Source organism: Anneissia japonica, unplaced genomic scaffold (genome assembly GCF_011630105.1).
Source record: "Anneissia japonica isolate Jap-2015-1 unplaced genomic scaffold, ASM1163010v1 scaffold640_len1575945_cov177, whole genome shotgun sequence".
NCBI lineage: Eukaryota > Metazoa > Echinodermata > Crinoidea > Comatulida > Comatulidae > Anneissia > Anneissia japonica.
In genome coordinates, this window is record NW_022684376.1 from 476,436 (window position 1) to 493,389 (window position 16,954).

A 16,954-nucleotide genomic window follows, 5' to 3' on the forward strand; every position below is an offset into this window, starting at 1 on the left:
CTACAGTGTTACGTCACAATACCATGTGATACTACTCTGTTGCTATCGTTGCAAAAAACGTTCAACCAGGCGCCATTTTCTCCACTGACAAACCATCGATCCCAATTTCTAACGATTATTAAATGTGTGTTTGATAACTAATATAATGCGAGCTTTTGTGTTTTCAGTACATTTTGATGGTTAAATATTAAATTTTAAAATGCCTATTCCAGAAAGCCTATGCAGTCATTCAGGCGTAATGAACGGTAACCTACAGTACATCTGTTGACAACAGAGAACGCCACCTGGCGTCATGACGACACGACTGTGGTACTCTATGGCGTACTGTATTGCAAATCTTAAAGACTAGTGACTGTATTGCAATAAAATAATTAAATAGATAAGGTAGAAATAGAATTGAATCATTAGTAATACAGACAAACAAATGTACCATTTTAGTTTAATTTTCTTTTTCAGGTAATTCAACACATAGGTAATCTATTTGTATGGAACATGGTCAACCCAAAAGTATAATAAATAAACAATTTAAAATAAAACTATGGAAACTGGATTGAATTTGAATAGCTTAGTGGTTAAGATGTTTGCCTTCTAATGCCCTGGGTCCTGCATTCAATTCCTGTCACAGCAGGACATTTTCTCATTTTCTCAACTCCACTCCCAAAGCCTCATTAAGAGACTTCGTTGATATTCGCATCACATTATTTCATTTATTTAAAGAGGGCCCCTGAATATCAGTCGACCTTCTAGGATATGCTGGATGGATCACTCCCTATAAATTTGGTTTAAAAAAATAATAAATTACTAATTAGTGCACTTTCTCATTAACGTATGTTTTTAATTACACATGTCACTCTGATTAAATACCCTTCCAATAAAATAAAGACCACTTTTCTGTGGTTCCAAATTAACAAATCTATTATCTTTGTTATTCTAATAAAAGACCATAGAAACCCTGGCCCCTTATGGTCTTTAATTGGAGGGAGACCTGTAGTTCCGTGGTTGCTTTGAATAGCTCTTAAATCTGGAAAATATGTTATATAATATTCAGTTTACAAAAATTACAATATTAAATTTTTCTATACAAAGATGAATCTTAAATAAATGGCTATAAACAAAGAGTGTATTTTTGTAAAAATGGAGAAACAAATTTAGTAATTCTGTAAAAACAATTAAAGACAGACTCTTTGTGTATAGTCAAGGAATTATTTTGTTGCTGTAACTATCAGTCCCGTCGGTTCTACGGTTGTAGACTTGCCGTCGGAACATCATCAACAGTGGTTACATCACACTGCAGCAACAGGTTCGAAGGTTATGTTAAACTCCAATCAGATCAGCCTCTTTACTCAACTCATTAACATAAACACCTGTGTTTACATAATGCATATCTATTTCAATAAAAAATGATATAACTAATGACAAAATTTTGTTTTAATCCCTTTTATGTTTAATAGTATCTTTTCCCATTATTTTTGTTTAATTTGACTAAAATATTATCATTATGGGTTGAATTTTGTAAAGGTACTTTTTATGATCACATCTTAATAATACTTATATTTATCATGGGAGAAGTTCCAAAACATTTTCATTAGAAGGACGTCACTTATATACTGTACTGTTATCAGGCAGGCCAATAGAATAAAATTGTAAAATATTGAATAAATAATATACTAAAAGTATGCATTATGTATCAAACAAAGGTGCTTATAAATGAGCAGACCTTTTGGTTTTAAATCTCTTCACTGAAAGAAGAACATAACCGGATGCTTACTCTAAATGAGTAAGCATTTACCTAGAAAAAAAGGGAATATAAAAGTTAACCAATAAACAATAATAATCAACTATAATAGCACACCATCAATTAAATATTCCAAAATATTACAATTCTCTGAATTGAAAGGCATATTCCGAAAAATATAAAAAAAAAAAAAATATATATTTTAGAATTATTTTTCTCACCTTCCTCATCCACCACCAGCTGGAGGCGGAGCTCTAGGTGCCGATGCTCCTCCAAATCCTCCCATCCTTCTCCTCGGACCTCTAGGCGGTGGTCTTGGAGGGCTACAATATCATTATACATAAAATCAATTATAGTTTATATGTAGAATAAAATATTAATACTCCTTTATTAATACTACTATATACAGTACATTATTATTATGGGTCCTGGTTGGAAGAATCCACTTTTTAGAGGTCTAGTTTTGAAGGTTTTTCTCAACATATCTAATTCATTTTTCTGTCTGTGATGATAAACAACACAAGCTGACCTCGGTGAGTGAAGAAAATTAATACTACTAGTATTAAAAACATCAAAAATTGGAAGATGAGTTAGTTTCTGTAACATTTTTGCTCGCTCGCAGAAGTGTGTGAGGTTGTCTTGATTTCTGCGACCTTGATAGCAGTGGTGTAACGATGGGGCCGGGGGCCTTGCATATTTCCAAAACTGGGGGAAGTTTTTGGGTCCCGGTCACCAATTCCATCGTGGGATTTTAGATGTGCATTGTTATTCTAAATTTTTTTAACGACGAATAAATGGTATAATATGGATCCAGAAAATTGAGGCCAGGGAGGGACTTTCACAGTTGGAGAGTCTATACCACCTCAGACCCACTATGGTTGGGGCTGAGTAAGAAAATTTATAAATATGGCACCTTTAGATGGCTGGAAATGGCACTTCACACATAAAATTATGAATAGAATTTTCTTTTTATCTCCAGTTAAAAAATATTTTGACAAATTTAGTGGGGCCCCGGACCGGCAGCTACCCCCCCACCCACACTCATTATTCCGCCACTGAATATAATATATGTCCTACAGTCGATTTCAGACACACATTATGCCGTTGCCCTTGTGGGGATGAGATGTACAGTATTGCTATGGCATGTCTAGATGGCACTCACAGACTTCAAATTGTGAATATAATTTTATTTTTATCTCCATTTTTAATTTTCTTTTTTTTTTTTGACAATTTTTTTTGGACAAATTTTGTGGGGTCGAATCCTGGGCCAAGAGGGGGCCTGGTCGGTCCGACGGTGCCCCTTCTCTTTAATAATTATAATATGATATATGCCCTACAGTCGATTTCAGAGACACATTATGGTGTTATTTATCAACAAAGTCCTTTTTGGTCAGGGTGTTAGTTCGAGGAACCTAGTGGGGGGGGGGCCTGCGGACCGTTGCATGAGAGCACATAGGCGTTACGCCACTGCTTGATAGTCCAAATTATTTAACACTTTAAAAAGTAGAATTCCTTACTTCGTCCTCAAAACCATGCTGTATTTTTATAATACAGCACAAATAATAAAACAAAATCATCAAAATTCAAGATTCGGGAAAATGGAACACTATTGGTTACTTACCCTTGTCCATTACTGTTTACTCTATAGTCAGACGTGTAGCCAGTTCCTTTGCTTGTTAAACCAGGCTGTAATGAAATAAGCATCAATATATATTTTTCTGTGATTTGCAATATATAGTGTACGGTGGAGAAATCGCAGTTAATAATTCTGTGTCACAAAAAAACCCTTGATAGAATCATTAAAGAAACTAGACTAGCATAATGTACATAATTCAGAATCGGAATTGAATTTATTTGTCCACTGAAACTACATTAGTCGTTTAAATGTCATTTAATAGCAGTTAGTTGTGAATAGATACATAAAAAGTACTTAATAATTATCTTTTATACTCAATTACTAAAAATAAATGAACAGAATACTTACTGAGTACATTGTTTGAAAACTGGATACAGTGCCATGAAAGACAAAAAGAAATGGGTGTTGCTATTCAGATATTTTCATTAGGCCTACAATACTTTTAACATACTAACAATTATTAATGAAAATAGTATCCAATTGGAAATAACTAATATATCAGAATAAACACTGGTCATAACCAACATCTCATCATTAGGCCTAAAAAAAATGAATTGTTTGTTTGCCCGTCTTTTTTTAAAATGATAAAAAGGGGCGGGTGCAAAAAGTTTTTGTTTTTGTTTTAATATAGCTCATCAGATGGAATAAAAATAACCCACAGAGACCTACAATGGCAATAATGAATGGCATCAGACAACAACTTTAGACTAATTTGTAGGGCATCTGGCAAGAAATAAAGATAAATTCACTCAAATTTTTTCTAATTTGTAGAGAAAAATTTTTTTTTAAAGTTAGTGGCAGGTGGAGGAGGGCAAACAAACAATTTTTTTTTTGGCCTTACCATCATCACATCAGACACCAAGTCTTGTGTCGGTGCGAGACTCATGCATTCGGGGTCTGTTTCATGCTTAAGGACCAAAATCTCATGCATACATATATTTCCTATATTTAAAATATATTTTTTGTCACTTTTGTAGCTCTCTTAATAAATATTCTTCATCTACAGTTACCTTAATAGGCTTTCAATAGCCTCACATCTACAAATTTTCTTAACTTGAAATCTCTGTCAACATCACATCATTATCTTTACCACTGCCACCATTGCTGTTGTTGCCACCATTGTCATTGTCATAATCTATCATCATAATCATCCTTATCGGTATCTTTAACATTATTCCTATCATTATCATTTTCATCCTTAGTCCTGTCGTCATTATCATTTAAGTCTATTATTACTAATCATCTTCACCATCATCATCTGTACCCCCACTACCACCATATTCATCATCATCAACATTGTAATCATCGCTCTTTACAGAAATCAGTATCAAGTTGAAATACTGCTTTTCAACTCACAATAATGCTATAAAGTTGATGATTCCCCAAAACAGTTCAGGTATGATGGACAGTCGCCATACTGACTTCGAGTCGATGACATTACCTTATGAAAGTAAAAAAAAAAGGTGACATTAAATAACACAAAAATAAAAGTATATTTATTATGCTTATAAAGTATGATTTGTCTAGAAGTAAATTACACTGTATGCTATCTTGGGAATGATATAGAATTGTACTCTACGGTTGGCAACATTTAGGCCTGGGGCACCGCACCCACCATTTACCTAGATATCATACGGTACCGTATTCCTAGCCACTTACTCATGTACCAGACTGTATATAGTAAGGCCTGCATGTGGAATATATCCTCCGCGCAAAAATTTCGCTTAGAAATCCGTTTGCGAATTTTGGAAAATAAGGGCCAATTTCCACGCAGATTTTGTGGAAAATTAGGCTTGGACCAAATCTTAATGAACCAACGCAATTATGCAGCAATTATGATTCCGTGCACCTATTTTCCTAGCAAATTTCCGCCCAAATCTACTGTAGCACAAACACAATTATAAAAACATCAACACTACAAAATTTATTGTCACTTACCAGAGCGCTTTCGCCGAACCAACCGGCGTCTTCAGTGGTTTTCGTTACCATTGAAGACGCTGGTTGGTTCAGCGAAAGCGCTCCGGTGAGTGACAACAAATTTTGTAGTGTAAAAGTCTAGTTTAGTTTATTCAGAAACCAATCTTCATAATTACGTATACCTATTGTTTATCCTGTAGTCATGATGTACCAAAAACCATTATATTATTAAATAATATTCCTTGTCTACTCTAGGCTAGTTCATTCTCTCCTTAACCAATTTTTTCTGGAAAAAAAATTAGGGTAGGCTCTACTAGCTAGGCTAGGGCCCCCCTACCTAGATAGCTAGTAGAGGCTAGGGTATAGGCCTAGGGCCTAGGCCTAGCCTGGGCCTAGTAGGGGTCTAGGCCTAGCCTAGAACTTCCTGACTGGACTAAAATTTCTTTAAAAATTCGGCCCGAGTTCGGTTGGGCCCAGAGCGGACACAATAGGTAAAAGCAATACAGCGTCTATTACGAAACCCTATAGGCCTAGGCCTGAATTACTGTATGTAGGCCTAGCTAGAGTAGGTACAAACGCCTTTCCTGGCCCTCGCTTCCTCGCGATGATTCGGCTTGGTTAGGCGGCCTACCTAGCTCCTACATAATGTATTTTTTCAATGAATTCCCGTTTCTAAAACATGTTTGGTTAACGTTTGATCATAAGGTAATATCACTTAAACACATCCTTCAAAACGATTTTATATATTGTTATTAAATAAAGATAATATTAATAATATTTACCGCTACTATCAACATACGCCATAGCGTTAAAAGCACTTGTTTTGGCTACGTTGCATAAATTCAACCAACTTGGAACGTTCCAAAAGATCGCCCTCTATTGTTATAAGCGTAACTAAATAGACCGGGAGCCCAGAAAATTTAATCATGTGAAAAGAGACAAAAGGTTTGATGGTCTGGTCATGGTAGTATAGGGCCAAGATACAATATTCAGTATTGCTGCCGGGGCGCATCCTGTACAAGCGGGCTCCACTTATTTGGTTTTATGGTTATCGTATTTTAGATAGTCGTATTTCAATAGATAAAAAAAATACATGACCTATAATTATTATAGATGGCCTAGGTTTATATAAAGGCCATACTACAATAGAAATGGCCATACGCAATCAAATCTTTACTACAACAGTGTAACATATTGAATGCTTATAATATAGATCATAATAATAATAACTGGTATGAAAGAGCGAACACCAAAATTCGCCGAGCAATATTTGTACTTTCTTGACCAAACTAAAGGAGTCAATCTAAAATTTAAGGCAAGGTCGAACTCATTAGAACTTGAAGGAAGGATTGTGGTCACAGGAATATTCAGTTTTTTGAAAAATTTGTAATTATCTGATAGGAAAGAAAAAGTTGACCATTTCCTATTTGAATGTCGTGGTCTACAAACAATCAGAGATGATAGGCCTACATTTAATAAATTAAAAAATAAACTATTTAACTATAGGACTTTTAATCTGTTTGGGATGACAACGGCTGTTTAGAATATAAACACCGCCTTTTTTAGATAGCATGTTAGAGAATGAAACCGAGTATTTAGGCCAATTTCTACTGTAAACAATATCTCACTTACGCTTGGATGTTTATAAATAATATTTACAGTACTATAAAGTAACCATTTACTTCCCACTATTGTAACTATTTGTTTTTATTTTTTGCCCTTCATATTTTCTTACCCTTCATATTTTCTTACTAATCGATTTAGTACTTTTTAATTTGTTTGTAGATCGTTTAACAAAAACTATCCGTGGAAATGCACAGCATCTTCTGTGAGTTCGCAAGTATGCAAATGTGCAATGTGTGTGTGCCTTTAATATTTATACACACGAGTGGTTGTGTTGTTGTTGTTGTGGTTTTTTGGTTCATCTTTGATAGTAAATCTTGCATATTTTTGTGTTTTATCGAATTTAAGATCTTCATTGTTTACCTATTACTTTTGCATTGCTTTAAATGTTTACTGTATTGTCTGGTCGGACCACTACTTAGTGTGTGCTACTGTTCGAAAAGCGAGTAGGCCTACCTAATAAATAGGAAAATGTGAAATCTGAAATCTGATATGACAGCCAACAAAACAGATCAAGTTCAAGCAGAGGCTTTAGTATTTTAGGGGTAGAAGTGATTTGGCGCAGTGGGAACGGTTTGGTTTCCCAACCCTCAAGGTCGGGGTTTCAATCCCCTCGCTGTGCATTTCACTTGTGTTCTTGGGCAAGGCACTTTATCTGCATTGCTTCTCTCCACCCAGGAGTATAAATGAGTACCTGGTAGGGTTAAATGCCAAAATTCGCTGATGTAGCTGCTGCAACGTTATGGAAGACTCCCCCAGGGAGCTTGAGTTTGTGTTCCATGGGCGTTTAATCCAATGACCGGGGGTAGTAATGTAAAGTGCTTAGAGGCCTTCTTGGCGTTAAGCGATATATAAATCTAACATATTATTATATTATTATTAGTAGTAGTAGTAGGCCTATGTCTCATTTCGCATCGACACAACAAAGCACTTTAAGGCTTAAATCATCATCATCATTATCATCATCATCATCATCATCATCATTGTCATTATTATTTGGTTTTATTATTTGACATATGACTTTGTATGACAGCAGAAAAAGCATCCGTAATACAGCAATATTTTTGAGTGCGTTTAATCATTGCATTCTAAACAACCAATAAAAAAATCATACATTGACAGACGATGAAAATGACCTCAAAATGTTAATCACATTATTAAATGAAATTGAATATAAATAATTTTAAAGAAATTTTTCCTTCTCGCGCGATTGGATGACCAACGTTTCTAAAAAAAATGAAATTGATTCGGTTGTTCGAGCAATGACACTGTGCATAATTCTTCTGATATCTTGGTAGCGAAGTTTAATTGTAGAGTTTTTGTTTGTTTTTTGGTTTCGTCAATCTAGTTTTTCAGGATGTTACGGAGGGCCTTCTCTAGCATTGTTACCCCTGGAGCAAAAAAAAATAGTAAGACAAATAATAGAATGAGAGTAAGAAACAATGGACATACTAAAATGAAATTGATGTGAAATGCAATATTTAACAACAGAATAATAGCAATAATAATAACAATGATAATAATAATAATAATAATAATAATAATAATAATAATAATATAAAAATAAGAACAAAAATAATTTGTGTAATTGTTTGTGCAGCTACCTACCACGTTTGAATCTTAGATTGTCAGCAGCGTTGTTATCAACCATTACGTCAGCATCTTTAAAAATTAATGATATCGATATAAATTAACTATAGCTATAAACAAATAGGCTTACTAATTAATACGAATATTTGAAAACTTTCATAAAATCATGTAATATGATACTGGCATACAATATAGTAATATAGTAATTAATAAACAAAATACATTTTTGATAAAAACTTGACAATATTAGGAAGAAGTGTATTGGTTGTTGGTATTAAGTTTTTTTTTAGGCATATAGGCCTATTGCGTTTATTTTCAATCATGATAATGTTATATGATCCTTTGATCCAGGCTTACCTCTTCTACGTCTGCTATCGTCGGTACTAATAGGCTCGGACGTACCGCCGGCCGATGCAGCGGATTCAGCGGATTCAGCGCTGCTTGCACTTTGGGCGTCAGACATAGTGACAAGAGTTACTGAAAAATGTGTATATATACTGTCTCTTATACACATCTTTGTTGTTGTGGTTTTTTGGTTCATCTTTGATAGTAAATCTTGCATATTTTTGTGTTTTATCGAATTTAAGATCTTCATTGTTTACCTATTACTTTTGCATTGCTTTAAATGTTTACTGTATTGTCTGGTCGGACCACTACTTAGTGTGTGCTACTGTTCGAAAAGCGAGTAGGCCTACCTAATAAATAGGAAAATGTGAAATCTGAAATCTGATATGACAGCCAACAAAACAGATCAAGTTCAAGCAGAGGCTTTAGTATTTTAGGGGTAGAAGTGATTTGGCGCAGTGGGAACGGTTTGGTTTCCCAACCCTCAAGGTCGGGGTTTCAATCCCCTCGCTGTGCATTTCACTTGTGTTCTTTACTAAATTTGGCATGTTTTGAAATGAATTGTTAAGTAAAATTTATTGATTTCTATTGGCGTGTGATCATGGGATCACATTAATTATGCCTCCTTTTCCCGACATCTTTAATCACAAACTGTTCTTTTGTTCTTCCATGTTTTTAATTTTATATTCAAGTTATCTATTTTACTGTTTTATGATGAAATGAATATAGATTGATAATTTATAATTATTTTGTTTTGCACTTGTTCAAAACAGCCGGTGTGCTGTGCTTTGAATCCAGTGAGTATTCGTCTGCTTTTTCTGTCCCTTTTTCTTTTCATATGATCTCCTTGACGTGCATATTCTTAGAACCGTTGACCTAATCATTCTCAGTTCGCAGATGTCCCATAAATCTGTCTCTTATACACATCTAGATGTGTATAAGAGACAGGTATAAGAGAATCATGTTTTGAAAGTCAATATGTAACAAGACCTATAGACATAAAGCATTTTACAAATAGTTATGTATAAGCTTACCTCCGATGATAAAGATGAATATAAGGCTTGTGGTCTTCATGATTCTTGCTTGGCGGTGGTGTGATGGATGACGAGTCGTTGTAGTTTATCTTGAAGCTAGTTTTAGCAGTTGTGTGATACATCGCAACTTTTATCTACCTTTATATAAGAAGTTTACCCAAGGGCAAGCATCCGGCATTACCCTCATAAACAGGATATCATAAAAACATATTTACAATCTTCATATTAATGCTGTAATTTTTTAATACATACGAAGCCAACAAATAGACATTTGTTCAGAAAAATCACAATAGAGGAATTAAAATGCAAGCCGGGCGGCTCAGCGTTGCCATTCTACATGGCGCCGACTTTCATGGTCAACTTAAGATTTGTCCGTATGTGTTTAATAAATAGAAAATCTTGATATGTTGTTTTGCCTTTCTTTAAAGTATAAACATGTTTTCAAATTTTAATTCACACTACAATTACCTTATAACAATATAAATCAGATTTGACTAAACTCATTGATGCTTAGGTCAGCAGAACTAGAGTGAATTTCAATTGCGACGTAATTTTTGTTAGTAGTAATTAGGTGTAAAGTGACTAGAAAATATGCATTAAGCTGCGGGGATAGTTTTTACCATTGATTAGTTAGGTTTGTAGTTAAGATAAAAGTTGTGACAGCCCCGAAACCTTGACTCAGAAATACCGGGATGGTGTCCGGCGGGGGATAGTTTCTACCATTTTTATATATTTAAGTAATTGTACAGTATTTGTCCTACCTGGTAATCCCGGCCCCGAAACCTTGACTCAGAAATACCGGGTTGGTGTCCGGCGGGGGATAGTTTTTACCATATTGTAGTTAAGTTGTAGTTAAGCCTAACCTTGAGCCGTAATTCCTGTCCCCGAAACCTTGACTCAGAAGTACCGGGTTGGTGTCCGGCGGGGGATAGTTTTCCACCAAAGTTTTAACTGTTGTTTATTTTGTTGTACTGTGCTGGTTAGTTTTTTTTTGTTGTTATTGTACTATGTATTTGTAGGACCATATAGTAAAACAGCGGTATGATCTCGCCTGTATATGTTATCCTGCCTAAAGATGTTTTAAATTAAAAAAATAAATAAAAGTGTATTATTATTATTATTATTATTATTATTATTATTATTATTATTATTATTATTATTATTATTATTATTATTATTATTATTAATATTATTGTTATTATTAATATCATTATTATTATTATTATTGTTACTATCATTATTATTATTAATATTATTGTTATTAATAATAATATTATTATTATTATTATTATTATTATTATTATTATTGTTGTTGTTAATAATATTATCAATATTGTTATTGTTATTATTGCTGTTTTTGTTCACTATTATTATTACAGTAGAACATTTCTTGGGATACAGCTATTCAGGGGACACTGTCCCAATTAAGGGGAAACGAGTGGAAATATACCTTTTAACACTACGAACTAACCTCTATTAAGGGGACATCCCTATTAAGGGGACGGGACACGTTGTGAATGTGCAAAATGGTCAAATCAATACAATTTAACCCCTATAAATGGACACTTAAAAACAACTACAGTATTCACTAAATAAGAAAAAAAAATAATTCAATTTTATATTTTGACACCTTTTGAGCAATAAGCTTTTCATTAAACCAGAGTGTTTTCCTCTCAATATTTTGAATGGGTATTAGTACTGTATATATGCCTAGTGTATGTGTTACTTCGTATGAATAAAATCTTGTTAATTTTGACCATTAACCATGGGGATTTCTTGGTTTGTATAATTTCATATTGGATTCTAATCGATACCGTACAGCCTGCACCTTAAAGTTACCATATTCATAGTATTCTATCTGCATCCAATTGAAAGCTCAAATTTGAAAACGAATATAGAATAATATAATCAAGAAACAATAGGCCTATCGGGAACATAACAACTTTACAGTATCTGTTGATTTCACTCTTTGTGAAATGATCAGTCCCAACTTACTTTCTGATTACATAAATAACGATTCTTTTTCTTTTGTAAAGGAGATTCAAAATCTAAAAAAGTTTTCTGATGAATTTATATATTTCTATAATATATCCTTTCTTTTTTAATCCTAATGCGCTTTATTGATAAAACAAATTGTTACACTGTTGCTTCAACATATAACCGTAGGCCTAGCCTAAGTATAGCCCCTAATATTTTTCTTGTATATATTTTAGTTTGAATTTCTCTAATAGAATTCATAAAATAATCAATTATACAAAGCATGTCGATTTTTGGCAGAAGTCACTAGTCCATATCGTATATCATAAACCCAGTGAATATGAAAGGGTGGTCGGAATCACCATAATGTCTTGTTCTCTGGTTCTGCAACCAAACTTGATCACCGACATTCAGTTCAACTGTTGCACCAGAGCTTATCTGATCATTAAATTTAGGGTCATTACGATGCGCAGATGCGATTATATGACCGTTTAAGATCATTTTCACATATGGGAGAGAGGGAACGAAGGACAGAACACTAAACATGAAGAAATACACGCCAGGAACTCTACATGTAAACTTTCCGTTATCTTTGTCAAAGTCACTTCCGATATTAATCTTCATGGATGTGAATGAGATGATCGATTCTGATGTTTCTACATGAGTTGTGCGCCACGCAGTAAACGCAGATTTACGGGATTGTGAGGCCTTCAATCCCCAGAGGTCCTGTTAGTCCAAGTGGACCTAGTTTACCCGGAAATCCTTCGCTACCTTTATCACCTTTTATGCCCTCATTTCCAGGTTCTCCCGAAACATAATTTATTCATTATTTAGTAATTATTACTATCGAAATGTTTACTAAATTTGGCATGTTTTGAAATGAATTGTTAAGTAAAATTTATTGATTTCTATTGGCGTGTGATCATGGGATCACATTAATTATGCCTCCTTTTCCCGACATCTTTAATCACAAACTGTTCTTTTGTTCTTCCATGTTTTTAATTTTATATTCAAGTTATCTATTTTACTGTTTTATGATGAAATGAATATAGATTGATAATTTATAATTATTTTGTTTTGCACTTGTTCAAAACAGCCGGTGTGCTGTGCTTTGAATCCAGTGAGTATTCGTCTGCTTTTTCTGTCCCTTTTTCTTTTCATATGATCTCCTTGACGTGCATATTCTTAGAACCGTTGACCTAATCATTCTCAGTTCGCAGATGTCCCATAAATAGTGAATAGGCCTATTCTTACGAGTTACGAGTTGTTTTTACGATATTTCCTATTGTAGATTCACTCCACAGTATCAGTATATACCTAGGCCTCCCTCATAAATTGAAATTTGAAACCTAAATATGCCCACTGCAGTGTAGATGTTGGAATTTTATTTTTCAATGGAGAGAAAGGACGCGAGAGTCAAAAGATTCGCAAAACCAAATGTGTTTTAGTACTTATTGATTAGGATGTGTTACTTTGATATAATTTAAATATATTTATGGAAAATAAGTTAAGTATTGAAGCAAGATTGAGAGTTTGCTCCATTGTGACGTGCAATTATGCCCCATTTCATCGTATGTGTAATCACATCGTATGTGTAATCACAAAAAAAGAGCTAAGACAAGAGATGCTGTCCATCTTTGATAGTACTATATATTTCTATCACGGTTTTTTGTCAGATATTAAAGTATTTTTTATGTGTAATGACACGATTTAGATACTTTCTCTAATTTTTGCAAAAAGCTTACCTAGTTTTCTGCAATTGACTTCTTGGAATATACAGCAACCGTGACTCGCTTAGATGAACTGAAGGAAGATTTTTATTTCACGTCACCGTCTCCAGTGTTTGGTATTGGTAAATAAATATAGCGTTAGTTGCTAAGATACTTCATCTATTATAAGAACGTGGGAATGCTTTTGTTGAAATTAACTGGCACAAAACTTTCTTCTTGCATCACTGTCACTTTATTATATAGGCTTGTTCGTTAATCTTTGCAAGTATAGCTGAAATCTGGCCTACAAAGTAAATCTCCCTATAGCTAATGTTTTCCTCAATGCCCAGTTTGCCAACATTATCAGAAAAGGTGCATGTCAGCATAAACAACACATGCTTCCTTTAGCAAATTTATTTACACAATATGTTACTAAATATATTGATATGAAAGAAAGATAGTTTTTATTTTTCAAATAGGATCGTTTTGTAAACAATTTCTTATTAGATTTTTGTATGCAATGTAAATTAATGAATCATTTCAAACATTAGATGGATATCTTTGGTTACAAATTTATCAGATTTATGCAAAGAATGTGCAGATCTGATGGTTTGTATGAATGGAGCAAATGTCACAAAGCATTGCCCAATCTGTTCTTCCTTCTTTTTTTAAATTTTTTATAGCAGATCAGAACATTTCCATGCGTGCTACAGGTCTAAGTAGTAGCAATGTATAATAGCTTGTAACCTTTAATATAAAAAAGAAATATTGAAAATATTTGTAATCAAAGTGAACTGGGAGGCCCAGATTGAAAGTGAATGCAAAACCTGTATATTTTCTCATAAAATATAAGCTGATAGTAAGGAGAAAACAACTGTAAACTCCATCAAAAAGGGTATATGATTTTATAATAGGCCTATTATTAGTACTTAAAACTACACACATTTCAAACTTCAATCACTTCAAAAATTGTCTTGTAATTTTTCAATAGGAATTCAAACAATTATGTTTTGTTTCTATTAGTAGGCCTACACTTTCTGTTTTAAGCTATAGGCGCGTTAAAATAATGAAACACATGCATTTTTTCCCTAAAAATATGAATTGAATGTAGCCTAAGTATAATAATTTCATATTTAATGATACTCATATACAACAGTAATACAAAACATTTCGATTTTTTGTACGAGTCACTAGTCCATATCGTATAACATGAAGCCAGTGAATGTAAAAGGATGCCTGGAATTACCACCGAGTTTTGCTTGTTCGTTCGTCAACCAAATTTGATCACCGACATTCAGTTCAACTGTTGCGCCAGAGCTTATCTGATCATAAGGATTGGAGTCACTGTTATGCGCAGTTGTGATTACACGACCGTTTAACATCATTTTCACATAGGGGTTAAAAGAAGTGAGAGACCGAACACTAAACATGAAGAAATACACGCCAGAAATTCTACACGTAAATTTTCCTGTATTTTTGTCAAAGTCATTTCCGATATTAATCTCCATCAGTGTGAATGGGATGCTCGATTCTGAAGTTAGTACATTGGTTGTGCGCAATGCAGTAAATGCAGATTTACGTGATTGTGAGGCATTCAATCCTGGCTCGCCCTTTTCTCCTTGTGATCCGTTGTTTCCTTTAGCCCCCAGCGGTCCTGTTCGTCCAAGTGGACCTTGTTTACCTTGAGATCCTTCGCTTCCTTTGTCACCTTTTACACCCTCATTTCCAGGATCTCCCTTTTGTCCTCTAGCTCCTGTTGCACCTTTACTACCAGGTGCTCCAGGTGCACCAAACCCTGATGCCAGGTTGCCAGATGGCCCTTGACAGCACATATTGCAAGAATAAGGTGTAGTTTCTTGTTCACTTGTTGCGGTTGTTGTAGCCAGGATTATTGGTAGACAAATTAGTACTTTGACCAGGCCTACCAAAAGTGAACGAGAAGTCAAATAATGATCCATTCTTGTTCTGAAAAAAAATTATGTTATTCATTATTTAACAACTATTACTGTAAAAATGTCCAATAAATTGAGCCATATTCTTTCAAAATTATTAATTAAGATATATTGGTCCATGGGGTGTGGTCACCGGATCGCATTATTCTTACTGTTTTATACATCTTAGAACACAGACTGTTCTTTTTCTTTTTTATGAATTATCTATTTTCCAGTTTTGTAATGAAATTGCTTAAATTTTAATTTTTATCGATTTTGTTTGTACTTGTTTATCGCGGTGTTAATGGGCTGTGCTCTAGTTGAATGATATGGGGTGCCATACGCAGCAAAAGTCCATGTTAAAATCAAAATGTAATTGCAAAATTCAATGTATAATTTATCCAAACGTAGGCGTAAATTTCTCAAAATGTAGATCTGGTTTCCCAAAATGAAGTTCTAATTTTTCAAAACGTAGTTCAAAATTTTCAAAATGTAGTTCTAATTTCTTTAAAATGTAATTCAAATTCAAAACGTAGGTCTGACTTGATCAAACGCCCTCTCCAAATTCTATTCCAAAACGTAAATCAAAAACCAACCTGGTTTGAAATGTATTTGACAACAACACTAGAAACGGACTTTTGCTGCGTATGGCACTAGACTTGCGAAATGTAAATCAAAACTAATCAGCCAAGCATGACGTGGGCCTGTTCCATTAATGATGGGGGAATCATTTTTCGCTGCAGTCCAATGCCGTGAACAACGCTTCCCAGTGCGTCTGCTAATTTTTAACGGTCAGGGTACTGCGATCACGAGCCCTATGCTTGGCATTATAGGTTAGGCTTACGTGGGCTGGGATTTGCAACAAGGTCTTGGACTAGGCCTCTATACTATAGTAGGAGGCCTGTTCCTAGTCTAGGCCTATACTATAGTAAAATTCTGTATAAGTAGTCATATGATTACAGGTTTACATTGTACCAAGATCGATATTAACGATCGCATTTATTTTTTATTGAAAATAAAAAGTAAGCTTTAGTTAATTTAACTTAAGGATTTAAAAATATTCCAAACCTGTATGCTTAAAAGAAAATAAAATATAAATAAATGAAGTTAACTTATAACACAAACAACGCGATAGGATATAAAATTTGAGAGAAGTTTTGGTATACTGTACTGTATTCTGAAGTGCCATTCGTTTTGGGGTTGCTACAATCAGGAGTTACAATCGATCCAACAAATATAAAGTACTATCTATTTCCTTATATTCCAGAAAGGAGGATTTTGGATGCTATTTAAATTTGCTGGAGATTCAAAAATTAACTGTTAACTCCGTTGTTAGAGAACATAGAGTGGTACATGACTTTTCGGACTGGTATAGTCCTTCAGTAGGTCCTATGTACTCTAGGTGTAAATAAATACAGAGAATAGAATAGGCCAATTTTAGTGAGAACTAAACCTGT

General features: G+C 34.1%; 3 protein-coding genes across 3 annotated transcripts; all 3 read right to left on the reverse strand.

Moving 5' to 3' along the window:
- Positions 1-425: 425 nt before the first annotated feature.
- LOC117105471 (selenoprotein K-like) lies at positions 426-6,152 on the reverse strand. Its single transcript, XM_033246632.1, has 6 exons — positions 6,071-6,152; positions 4,728-4,812; positions 3,720-3,738; positions 3,357-3,421; positions 1,957-2,058; positions 426-1,789 (listed from the first exon to the last, which is right to left on the reverse strand). Exons 1-5 carry the CDS (start codon positions 6,090-6,092, stop codon positions 1,962-1,964), a joined length of 288 nt encoding a protein of 95 aa, XP_033102523.1. The 5' UTR covers positions 6,093-6,152; the 3' UTR covers positions 426-1,789; positions 1,957-1,961.
- A 6,011-nt stretch (positions 6,153-12,163) lies between these two features.
- Positions 12,164-12,481, reverse strand: LOC117105033 (caprin-2-like). Its single transcript, XM_033246032.1, has one exon. It carries the CDS (start codon positions 12,479-12,481, stop codon positions 12,164-12,166), a length of 318 nt encoding a protein of 105 aa, XP_033101923.1.
- Positions 12,482-14,756: 2,275 nt separating this feature from the next.
- On the reverse strand, positions 14,757-15,365 carry LOC117105041 (complement C1q tumor necrosis factor-related protein 3-like; the record flags this gene model as incomplete). Its single annotated transcript, XM_033246045.1, has 1 exon — positions 14,757-15,365. A coding segment is annotated over one exon (609 nt), but the record flags the coding sequence as incomplete, so codon positions are not given.
- Between the last annotated feature and the right edge of the window lie 1,589 nt (positions 15,366-16,954).